The 12669-nt window shown below is 37.3% G+C and overlaps 1 protein-coding gene and 1 pseudogene across 1 annotated transcript; both read right to left on the bottom strand.

Moving 5' to 3' along the window:
* On the bottom strand, positions 1 to 6811 carry LOC132857450 (interferon-induced transmembrane protein 3-like; annotated as a pseudogene).
* A 3333-nt stretch (positions 6812 to 10144) lies between these two features.
* Positions 10145 to 12615, bottom strand: LOC132857125 (interferon-induced transmembrane protein 3-like). Its single transcript, XM_060887105.1, has 2 exons — positions 12411 to 12615; positions 10145 to 10391 (listed from the first exon to the last, which is right to left on the bottom strand). Exons 1-2 carry the CDS (start codon positions 12582 to 12584, stop codon positions 10251 to 10253), a joined length of 315 nt encoding a protein of 104 aa, XP_060743088.1. The 5' UTR covers positions 12585 to 12615; the 3' UTR covers positions 10145 to 10250.
* Between the last annotated feature and the right edge of the window lie 54 nt (positions 12616 to 12669).

Raw genomic sequence — 12669 nt, 5'->3', positions numbered from 1 at the left:
ACATATTTCAAATTATTTCATGTTGATCATATGGACTTCAACAGGACATCAGTTTTCTGAGAGATAATGTTGCTTGCTATGTATTTGTTTTTCTTAAATCTCATGAGACAGGGTGTTAATGCAGAAATCTGTTAACCGTATGATGTACTACGGCACCTGTCGTAGCCACCACCGCGATGATCACGATGAACATGAGAATGATAAGCCCACACGCAAAGCCGTTGACACAACATGCCTTGGACCCGTACGAAGTTGCTCCAGCCAGGTCCCCCACCATCTTCCGGTCTCTGGACTACAATAAACGACAACAACGAAATATCTGACTTCTGCAAACTGCGTTCGATTGCTTTTGTACTTCCACAGTGACAAATAGGCTTTCATTTTTACAAGTAAGAAAAAAGCAATAGATGTGCCAACTGTGGGGGGCACGGTGGCTTAGTGGTTAGCACGTTCGCCTCACACCTCCAGGGTCGGGGTTCGATTCCCGCCTCCACCTTGTGTGTGTGGAGTTTGCATGTTCTCCCCGTGCCTCGGGGGTTTCCTCCGGGTACTCCGGTTTCCTCCTTGGGTCCAAAGACATGCATGGTAGGTTGATTGGCATCTCTGGAAAATTGTCCCTAGTGTGTGATTGCGTGAGTGAATGAGTGTGTGTGTGTGCCCTGCGATGGGTTGGCACTCCGTCCAGGGTGAATCCTGCCTTGATGCCCGATGACGCCTGAGATAGGCACAGGCTCCCCGTGACCCAAGGTAGTTCGGATAAGCAGTAGAAGATGAATGTATGAATGAATGAATGTGCCAACTGTACCCAACACTTTCACAATGTTTCCAACAGACAAAGCCCCTTACTTACAGAATCTTTATTTTCATAATAGATAATTAAGATTAAATATCCAAATAACAACAAACAAAATACTATACTACACAACAGAATTTAATTGAACATAGTTAATTAACTTTTTTTGGGGAATAACTTTTTTCAGGCTTGTCCTTCCATTTGTGAATAATAGTGAAAGCTTAATAACCGATTAAAATATGAAGGAAAATTCTTATTACTATTGATCATAAAGTTTTATATCTCTAAACAGTGTTCACTCATTCCAACAACTTACCTTGATGGAGAAATAAAAGGCAAGCAGGCCCAGGCAGCATGGGTTTCCATAGACTTGGACAACTAATGTTGGCAATAGACCAAACTACGTAATCAGTTGGATGCTCTGGGATCGCCACCACAACTGTCCCTGGTCCCGCGGAGCCCGGGTGAGCATTCAGTGGAACCATGGCACTCTGCATCTTGTTCAGTCTTATGCCTCTCTGTGCTGGTTGAGAAGAGTTTGAGTGTTCATGTTTGAGGATGAGGGGCAAGTCCTAACTCTAACCACACTGTTTTATGTCATCAGATTTTTTTTAGCTTTTTAAATGCTTTAAATTCATTTGTACATCACAATAATAGACAAACCCAAAAAGCAATTTATTTCATCCAACCAGTGAATTTCTTAATGAATTAGAACACAATTAAATCATGAATAACAAATCATGGTATCACAATATCTTATTTACAGAACACAGCATAAGATCCTCAGGGTTCAAAACATTAAAAATAATTCAGAACAATTCAGTCATTCAGCAAAGACACAAAAATGTCCAAATTGTTAGCAAGTTGTTGTTCTTTCAGCTGCTCCCTCTTCTGAGTCACCACACAGATGATCTGGCCCTCAGATTTGATTTTGGCGCAGGTTTTACGTCTGATGCCCTTCCTAACTCAACCCTCCCATTTTATCTGAGTTTGCGAACAGCACTTAGAGTTAATCCCTCAGTTGCTGGGTTTAGTTCCCTGTCTGTGAATTTAACTGAACTGAACAAATGCTCTCATTTCTTAAAATTTTTCTCTGTTACTGCAGTACATGGGTTCAGTCCAAGGTAATCCATTCATTACCTCTACCACAACAACCATGGTCTCATATTGCCATAGACCTACCTAGACCTCGCTTTTCCTGAAGACATAATAAGTGACCCAGGAATCCAATTTTAAAAAAATCTCTAAAGCTAATTGTGCCTGTCAGACTCAAGTGCAGCGGTCAGGTCACGATAGAAAACCAAGACATTGCACACTTCCTGAAATCCCTGGACATGATTTCTGCTTTGGTAAGAATACAGTAACTCCATCCTTTTCTGTTCTCCCTCTATACTGTAGCTGCTCTCTTGGTGAGGTTATATGGCAGACATCTCATCAGCGGAAACCTAATGCTGTTGTACATCCCTGAAAATGTAAATAAAATATTTCAATCCATAGAAGACATTCAGGTGCTTGTTCAGTCCTCTGTCATTTCAAGACTGGACTAATGTCCCTCTGCATAATCTGACCTCTGCATCTAATCCAGAATGCAGCAGCATGACTTCTCCCAAATTTCTCCCTATGATTGGCTTCCTAAGGCTTCCACATGAGACACTGATCCTTGTCTACGAAGTCAAAAACAGAACAATGTCTAGCTACCTTGAAGCACTTATTATGTTGGCTTTGTAGAAGCCAACATTCTGTTTTCCTATTTAAGCTTAGACAAAAATTTATAAAACTTAATGCGGCCTAGGGCTTTCGAGCCACATGAACCAAATTCGGATATGTTGTAGACCCTGGTCTGAAGTTTGTTGCTATTACTTTTATAAGCGATCTGAGTACCGGTACTTCCGGTAGTGGCCTTTTTTCCCATAGACTCCCATTATAAACTTTGGAGGTTTATAACTCGGCAACCTTTTCGAACTATCTACACCAAACTCGGCCAGCTCCTTTAGGGTGATACTCTGCACAAACGTTTAAACTGGTGTACCGACTGGCCTTTCGGTTGTCCCGCAGCCCCGCCCCAAAATATGCAAAATCAAAAAACTTTTTACAACATGGACATGTGACATTTCAAAACACTCAGAACAATGAGGGTCACTTCCTCACGTGTATTCTGATGACGTCACGTGACGTCACGTGACGTCACGTGACGTCACGTGACGTCACATGAAAATAAATCGTTTTGCACAACATGGGCATGTGATATATCAAAACACTCAACACAATGAGGGGAACTGCCTCACGGGTATTCTGATGACGTCATGTGAAAATAAAAAATTAGCACAACATGTATATGTGACATATCAAAACACTCAGCCCAATGAGAAGGGGCTCCTTCCTCAGGAGTATTCGGATGACGTCACATGCTCGTCTCCACTTGCCTCCAAATGTTTTGGCACCCTATCTTTCTGTCCACTTGCCTCCAAAAGTAACACTGACCCTTATGTACACTCGCCTCCAAACAGCACCGGCCTTTGCGAATACAAAGCCAACATCAAAATTTGTCGTGACGAACTTTACAAATCTAGTTAAAACCTACAATTCTGTAGTTAAAACCCTGACACGAGCAGATTCGGGATTGGTGACGTGTGGCTTATCAGGGTGAGCTTGAAAATGCCTATAGGTCTGTAAATAAACACACACAAAAATAGTACACAACAACACTGTTGTATAATGGACTTGATTATGTTCTCCTTTTTCAATCTCTTAGTGCAGCACATGCAGAGACATCTATACATGACATAAGACACGCTTAAACATTAAATTAAAGACATTACTCAATGCTTTCATCTATGATATTTTATTTCTCATTTCACAAAAACATATTTCAAATTACTTTGTGTTGATCATATGGACTTCAACAGGACATCAGTTTTCTGAGAGATAATGTTGCTTGCTATGTATTTGTTTTTCTTAAATCTCATGAGTCAGGGTGTTATTGCGGAAATCTGTTAACCGTATGATGTACTACGGCACCCGTCGTAGCCACCACCGCGATGATCACGATGAACATGAGAATGATAAGCCCAAGCGCGAAGCCGTTGACACAACATGCCTTGGACCCGTACGAAGTTGCTCCAGCCAGGTCCCCCACCATCTTCCGGTCTCTGGACTACAATAAACGACAACAACGAAATGTCTGACTTCTGCAAACTGCGTTCGATTGCTTTAGGCTTTCAAATAGGCAAATAGGCTTTCATTTTTACAAGTAAGAAAAAAGCAATAGATGTGCCAACTGTGTACCCAACACTTTCACAATGTTTCCAACAGACAAAGCCCCTTACTTACAGAATCTTTATTTTCATAATAAATAATTAAGATTAAATATCCAAATAACAACAAACAAAATACTATACTACACAACAGAATTTAATTAATATTAGAACATAATTAATTAACTTTTTTGGGAGTAACTTTTTTCAGGCTTGTCCTTCCATTTGTGAATAATAGTGAAAGCTTAATAACCGATTAAAATATGAAGGAAAATTCTTATTACTATTGATCATAAAGTTTTATATCTCTAAACAGTGTTCACTCATTCCAACAACTTACCTTTATGGAGAAATAAAAGGCAAGCAGGCCCAGGCAGCATGGGTTTCCATAGGCAATGTTGGCAATAGACCAAACTACATAATCAGTTGGATGCTCTGGCATCGCCACCACAACTGTCCCTGGTCCCTGGTGAGCATTCATTGGAACCATGGTACTCTGCATCTTGTTCAGTCTTATGCCTCTCTGTGCTGGTTGAGAAGAGTTTGAGTGTTCATGTTTGAGGATGAGGGGCAAGTCGTAACTCTAACCACACTGTTTTATGTCATCAGATTTTTTTTTAGCTTTTTAAATGCTTTAAATTCATTTGTACATCTCAATAATAGACAAACCCAAAAAGCAATTTATTTCATTCAACCAGTGAATTTCTTAATGAATTAGAACACAGTTAAATCTTGAACACACTCATGAATAACAAATCATGTTATCACAATATCTTATTTACAGAACACACACAGCATAAGATCCTCAGGGTTCAAAACATTCAAAACAATTCAGAACAATTCAGCCATTCAGCAAAGACACAAAAATGTCCAAATTGTTAGCAAGTTGTTGTTGTTCTGTTGTTGATCTGGCACTCAGATTTGATTTTGGCACAGGTTTTACGTCTGATGCCCTTCCTAATTCAACCCTCCCATTTTATCCGAGTTTGTGAACAGCACTAAGAGTTAATCTCTCAGTTGTTGGGTTTAGTTCCCTGTCTGTGAATTGAACTGGTGTCCACAAATGCTCTCATTTCTTAAAAAGTTTCTCTATTCCTGCAGTACATGTGTTCAGTCCAAGGTACCTACCAGCGTGGATCTACCTGCAGGTAAAATCCATCCATTACCCATACCACAACAACCATGGTCTAACATTGCCATGAAACATCCCTGAAAATGTAAATAAAATATTTCGATCCATAGAAGACTTTCAGGTGCTTGTTCAGTCCTTTGTCATTTCAAGACTGGACTAATCTGCATAATCTGACCTCTGCATCTATCTAGATTCGGGACAATTCTGTAGTTAAAACCCTGACACGAGGAGATTCGGGATCGGTGACGTGTGGCTCATCAGTGTAAGCTGGAAAATGCCTAGCTAGGTCTGTAAATAAACACACACAAAAATAGTATACAACAATACTGTTGTATAATGGACTTGATTATGTTCTCCCTTTTATAATCTCTTAGTGAAAGTGAAAGTGATGTGACATACGGCTAAGTATGGTGACCCATACTCAGAATTTGTTTTCTGCATTTAACCATTAGACCACGACTGCCCACCTGAGGATATCCTCTATCCTCTCTCCTCTCTCTCTATCCTCTCTGAGGATAGAGAGCAGAAGAAGGCAAATAAGTGATCTAAAGGGAGAGAGCGACACCTAGTGGTGGAAAAAAGTTAGACCCCATATCCTACTTTTTAGATTGCTTGAAATTGTACACCACTGATTGTCATTAACAATCATACTGATTCCAAACATTATACTATGCTGCTGTAATTTATTTATTACATAATATTCTCTTTTAATGATTCTTTGTGAATGGGCTAACGTAAAACTTTTTGTTTTCTCGAGTTTGTGGAAAAGTACCTAGGGTCAAAAGATTTTGGTTTCATTGACATTATTTTACAGAACATGGCAGATGCTGTCTAAAGGTGCTGGCTACGTTACTTGAGGATAAGTACCTCCTGATCTTCTCTGAAAACTTGCTGATGGCTTGCGTAACCAACAGATGGGTTCCCCATCACGTTTAGACCAAACAGTTTCCTACTTCTGCAATAAATGTAATAAATGCCACAATTTCAACATTTGGGTTTCTCTCACATATTTGCACAACACTGTTTCCTGTACGTAGTAACGTGCATTGAAGGCATCTTATTCAAGGGCTGAATATATGACCAAACTATTAAACTTGGGTTTAAAGCTTTTTTTGTAAATCAGCTTTACAACAATATAATAATAATAATAATAATAATAATAATAATAATAATAATAATAATAATAATAATAATAATAAAGTATAAATTTTAAAATGTAAAAACTGGAATTGTGCAAATGAAACTTGTTATATATATATATATATATATATACGTATATATATATATATATATATATATATATATATATTCCTCTTTATTACTTAGACAGAAACATTAGTGGGTATTCATGTAATAGTAAACATGTTTAGAATTTTTTTTAGAAACGAAATACTTTAACATTTTTAACGCATCTTAGCTTTGTCGATGTTCCAGTTTTTTTTTTTTCTTAACGCTTTTGTACCTTCAAATAACAATACTGATTACTTGTTGCTTCTAATATAAACTTTACCAGTACCTTTTACTTTCTTCTTCTAGGCTGATGATTTTTCCCCCTTTGTTCCAGACGTCTGACTTCAATCTTTCTACTGCGCGTAAAGCAGCATCTCTGGCTATATTGTAGGGGCGCGGCTTATAGATTACGCAGCGTAATAGCGCAGAAAGCGCACAATGTCCATGTCCACACCACAGCCAAAGAACGTATATAGATCGGTTAAAATGAATACAAAACAATGAACCAGATACAAATAACAATTCACACTGTATAAAGACTAAACTTTCTTAAATAAGTTTTAAGAGACCCAAATTAAATGTAATTAAATTGTATTAATTGTACTGAGCTTGAAAATAAAGAGAAGTTTATTTTACTGTAGATTTAAAAAGATATTCCTCTTTAAATTCACTATGCCTGTAATATAATATATCCAGAAATGCTACTAAACGCCAGGAGGAACTTTTATAATCCATTATAAATTGAAAATTTCGAAATGCTATTGATAAAACCATCTCATATCACTTTAGTAATGAACTATGCTGATATGATCTGAAATGTGTAATTAACTAACAATTAGGTCTGTATGTTTTATACACACTGTATATTATATTTGGCTTATTCCATTTGATTTTTTCTTTATGCACCCATTTGTAATATGTAATGTATTATTTAAAGGTCAAGCCTTTATTCTCATAAATACTGTGAATTGTTTTCTATTTGTTTTGTCGCCAATTTATTTTTTAAAAATCTTTTTGTATTAATTTATTGTTCTGAGAAAATATCCGTTTTTTATATTAATGTTTTTTCTTTAGTTCAAAATCTTTAGTTCTGAAGATTCTGTTCAATAGATTGATAGAGATTTGGGGTATACAGTCTACTGGCATGTTATGTGGCTGCATCCGGAAAGAGGGGCTACTGTACATAAAAGGTTATATAAGGGCATGTAGCTCACTAAGAACTGCACTGATATTCCTCTTCGGAAACTTTAATACCCGTCTAAACAAACAAGATAACATGCCATCTAATGGTGCATCACTGTAAGAACTTCATACTATTTTGTGCATTATATGATTGAACTGGGACTCAAACGAAGCAAGTCGTTCATTTAGTTGGTGGTTTAACAACAGGTGAAATGGGGCTGAGAAATGCCATGGAGTGAATGATTGAATCAAAGTGTGAGTCACTAAGACAAGCCTTATTTGTTGAAATGTCTGAATGAAATGTCATTTTTGAAAAGAAATTTAGAGGACCATCTCTGTGTGGATTGGACTATTTTAATGAATAAGAACTAATATATGTCTCTTCAGAACGTTTTAAAATGAAAGTATTAAGTATATAAAACAACTGACTCATAATATTTAATGTCACACAGTGGACCAATCAGTGAACGAATTTTATATATATATATATATATATATATATATATATATATATATATATATATATATATATATATATATATATATATATATTATATACAGAATTTAATATATTTTAGTTATCTCTTCTTTGTGGAAAACTACCTAGGGTTTTGGCTTCATTCTGCCGGCATCCCCTCTTCTTTTTATAACAGTCTGCAAATGTCTGGGCACTGAGGAGACAAGTTGCTCAAGTTTAGAAATACTAATGTTGTCCCATTCTTGTCTAATACAGGCTTTTAGTTGCCCAACTGTCTTAGGTCTTCTTTGCCACATCTTCCTCTTTATGATGCGTTAAATGTTTTCTATGGGTGAAAGATCTGGACTGCAGGCTGGCCATTTCAGTACTCGGATCCTTCTTCTATGCAGCCATGATGTTGTAATTGATGCAGTATGTGGTCTGGCATTGTCATGTTGGAAAATGCAAGGTCTTCCCTGAAAGAGATGACATCTGGCTGGGAGCATATGTTGTTCTAGAACTTGGATATACCTTTCAGCATTGATGGTGCCTTTCCAGATGTGTAAGTTACCCATGCCACACGCACTCATGCAACACCGTACCATCAGAGATGCAGGCTTCTGATAACAACTTGGGTAGTCCTTGACCTCTTTAGTCTGGATGACATGGCGTCCCGGTTTTCCAAAAAGAAATTTTGATTCGTCTGACCACAGAATAGTTTTCCACTTTGCCACAGTCCATTTTAAATGAGCCTTTGCCCAGAGAAAATGGCTGCACTTCTGGATCATGTTTAGATATGGCTTCTTTTTTGACCTTGAGCGTTTTAGCCAGCAACGCCGAATAGCACAACGGATTGTGTTCACCGACAATGTTTTCTGGAAGTATTCCTAAGCCCATGTTGTGATTTCCATTACAGTAGCATTCCTGTATGTGATGCAGTGCCGTCTAAGGGCCCGAAGATCACAGGCATCCAGTATGGTTTTCCTGCCTTGACCCTTACGCACAGAGATTGTTACAGATTCTCTGAATCTTTGAATGATATTATGCACTGTAGATGTTGATAACTTCAAACTCTTTGCAATGTTTCTCTAAGAAACTCCTTTCTGATATTGCTCCACTATTTTTTGCCACAATTTTTCACATTGGGGGAATTGGTGATTCTCTGCCCATCTTGATTTCTGAGAGACACTGCCACTCTGAGAGGCTCTTTTTATACCCAATCATGTTGCCAATTGACCTAATAATTTGCAAATTGGTCCTCCAGCTGTTCCTTATATGTACATTTAATTTTTCTGGCCTCTTATTGCTACCTGTTCCAACTTTTTTGGAATGTGTAGCTCTCATGAAATCCAAAATGAGCCATATTTGGCATGACATTTCAAAATGTCTCACTTTCAACATTTGATATTATCTACCGTTGGTACATAATACTACATGCATGAATCTATTTCCCTTTTTAGACCAGACAGTTTCCTACTTCTGCAATAAATGTAATAAATGAAAGTGAAAGTGAAAAAATGTAATAAATGCCACAATTGCAACATTTGGAATTCACTCCCTGTACTATTTTAATGAATAAAAACGAATATTTGTCTCTTGAGAATGTTTTAAAATGAATGTATTAAATAAATAAAACAACTGACTCATAATATATAATGTCACACAGTGGACCAATCAGTAAACATATTTTATCAAAAGATTCGACTCACTGAAATGAATCAGAATGACCAACTCTAACTCTTCTGCTTTCTACCTTATTAGTTGACGTTACAAGACAACATTGCCAAATTACTAATTACTCTTGTTTTTCATTCTTGTATATTTGAATTTGTTGAATATTTGTTCTTTTTCCCCAAGTATTTTGTTTTGTCTGCTTGTGTCTGAAAGGGCTTCTAAGCTATCTTAAAATCAATATTACATTTCATTTACATTTCCATCATTTGGCAAAAATAAATTACAGAATGTGTGTATATATATATACAGAATATTCTGTATATATTTTAAAACATATTTTAAAACATCACACAACATGACACAAATTTAACGTTTTGCTAAATGCTCTGAATGAGGTAGAGAAAGCTCGAGAAAAGAATAAATGATCAATATCAATATTTTATTACTATCTTTAGAAATATATGAGTCACAAGTATTTTGTTTTCTGCAGATTGACTTTAGCAGCACGTAATTCTCTGTTGTTATACTCTATAATCTACCGAAGCAAGTCACAATGATGATGATGGCGGAAATGATGGAAAGCCCGAGAGCAAAGCCGTTGAGACAACATGCTGTGGAGCCATACTTCTTTGCTGTAGTCATGTTTCCCACCATTTTCTGGTCTCTTGACTGAAAAACACCAAAAGAACAAAATAAATAATTTACAGACATGAAGTGCCAGTCACACGGTGGCTTAGTGGTTAGCACGTTCGCCTCACACCTCCAGGGTCGGGGTTCGATTCCCGCCTCCGCCTTGTGTGTGTGGAGTTTGCATGTTCTCCCCGTGCCTCGGGGGTTTCCTCCGGGTACTCCGGTTTCCTCCCCCGTTCCAAAGACATGCATGGTAGGTTGATTGGCATCTCTGGAAAATTGTCCCTAGTGTGTGATTGCGTGAGTGAATGAGTGTGTATGTGTGCCCTGCGATGGGTTGGCACTCCGTCCAGGGTGTATCCTGCCTTGATGCCCGATGACGCCTGAGATAGGCACAGGCTCCCCGTGACCCGAGGTAGTTCGGATAAGCGGTAGAAGATGAATGAATGAATGAAGTGCCAGTCAAGGCCTTGATGCTTTTTCCGGTGCTCACACTTTTATAGATTATACAAACTAATGCTCACAAAGGTCGACTGCCTAAGCGGTTTTTAAGTTTTTAAGTTTTAACCAACAAAAAGACTTTGGCAAATTATTAGTTTTACAGCATACTTATTTAAGAGCAAATAATTAAACAACAATAACAACAGCAAGGAAGAAGGGAAAAAAAGCGACTCCACAAAAGCTTTTAATGAACATTTTTTTAAAGCTGTGAACAGTTGAGTTGGTAGTCTAGTGGTTAAGGTGTTCGGTTACCAATCATAAGGTTGTGAGATCGATCCAAGGTCCACCAAGCTGCCAGTGTTGGGCCCCTATGCAAGGTCTGTAACCCTCAATTGCTCAGTTGTATAAAAATGAGATAAAATGTAAATCGCTCTGGATAAGGGCATCTGCCAAATGTTGAGTGAATAATACTTACAAAGGAAGTCAATGGTTATTCTGTACTTAGTTGCTCTGAGGTTTCCCCTTCCAGTCATGATAAAAAAACAAAGAGATATATTAAATGGGATGTGGTAGCCTAGTGATTAAGGTGTTGGGCTACGAATCGGAAGGTTGTGAGTTTGATTCCTACGTCCACCATGCTGCCACTGCTGGGCCCCCTGAGCAAGGCCCTTAACCCTCAATTGCTCAGTTGTATAAAGAGATAAAATGTAAATCGCTCTGAATAAGGGCATCTGCTAAATGCTGTAAATGTAAAAGAATACAGTTTCTTATCTTCACCACTGGTAGTGTTTAAATTGAATTTATTTATATAAGGCTTTTGGGAATAGAAATCACAAAGCAGCTTTACTGAAATTATTTATCTATAACGAACAGGCCAGAAGTGACAGATAAACTCCTTAAGATTATAAGATGAAGAAACTTTGACAGGAACCCGTCCTCTGTTGGCTGACACCAAATAAGTTTGAATCATTTTTCTTTCACATCCCTACACTATAGTCAGTCAATCCACAATAAATGAATGTGTAAAGATGACTTAATTTTGTTTATAATTAAAGTATTATTGTAGAATTGTGTTATTTTAGCATTGAAAACTTCATACTCGTATAATATTATTTTAATTATACACGTAAATTACATGTAAATAAATTCAGCCGACCTTCTCTGTGTGGATTGAACATAGACAATTTCAATGAACAAATACTTATATTTATTTCTTGAGAACATTTTTAAATGAATGTATTAAGTAAATAAACCAATAACTTACTCATAATATCTAATAAGACACACAGTGAAAAAAAAGAATTTAAATGAATCTTTTTGGTGAATTGTATTAAAAATTTTGACTCACTGGTATGAATCAGAATGACTTGATTGAATTATTTAAAAACAATGCTGCCAAAATACTAAACACTAGTTGTACTGTTGAATATTTGTTCTTCTCAGAAGTAATTTGTTTTGTCTACTCATGTCTGAAAGGGCTTTAATGCTATCTTAAAATAATACTATTTTTTATTTCTGCCTTGATCTTTAGTATAAAAATCAGGGATATTGTTGTTTTTTTTTTTTATGTCAATAGAATTCACCTTCTAAATTCCCTGTTATTATTCCCTGACTCACCTTCATGGAGAAAATCAAGGCGATCAGGCCCAGACAGCACAGGTTACCATAGGACATGGAACAAACAGACCAAGCTGCATAATCAGGTGGATGCTCTGGCATGGACACCACGACTGTCCCTGCTCCTATTCCATGTCCTAGAGGAGCGTTCAGAGGAACCATGGAGCTCTGCATCTTGCTCAGTATCACACCTCACTGCACTGTTTCTGAGCTTTCAGGCTATACCAAGTGTAAGTGGGCACGTCGTCCTTTATATAGA

This window comes from Tachysurus vachellii, chromosome 14 (genome assembly GCF_030014155.1).
Source record: "Tachysurus vachellii isolate PV-2020 chromosome 14, HZAU_Pvac_v1, whole genome shotgun sequence".
In the NCBI taxonomy this organism is placed as follows: Eukaryota; Metazoa; Chordata; class Actinopteri; order Siluriformes; family Bagridae; genus Tachysurus; species Tachysurus vachellii.
The sequence above is the reverse complement of the archived record's forward strand: the minus strand, read 5'-3'. Positions and strand labels throughout refer to the sequence as shown.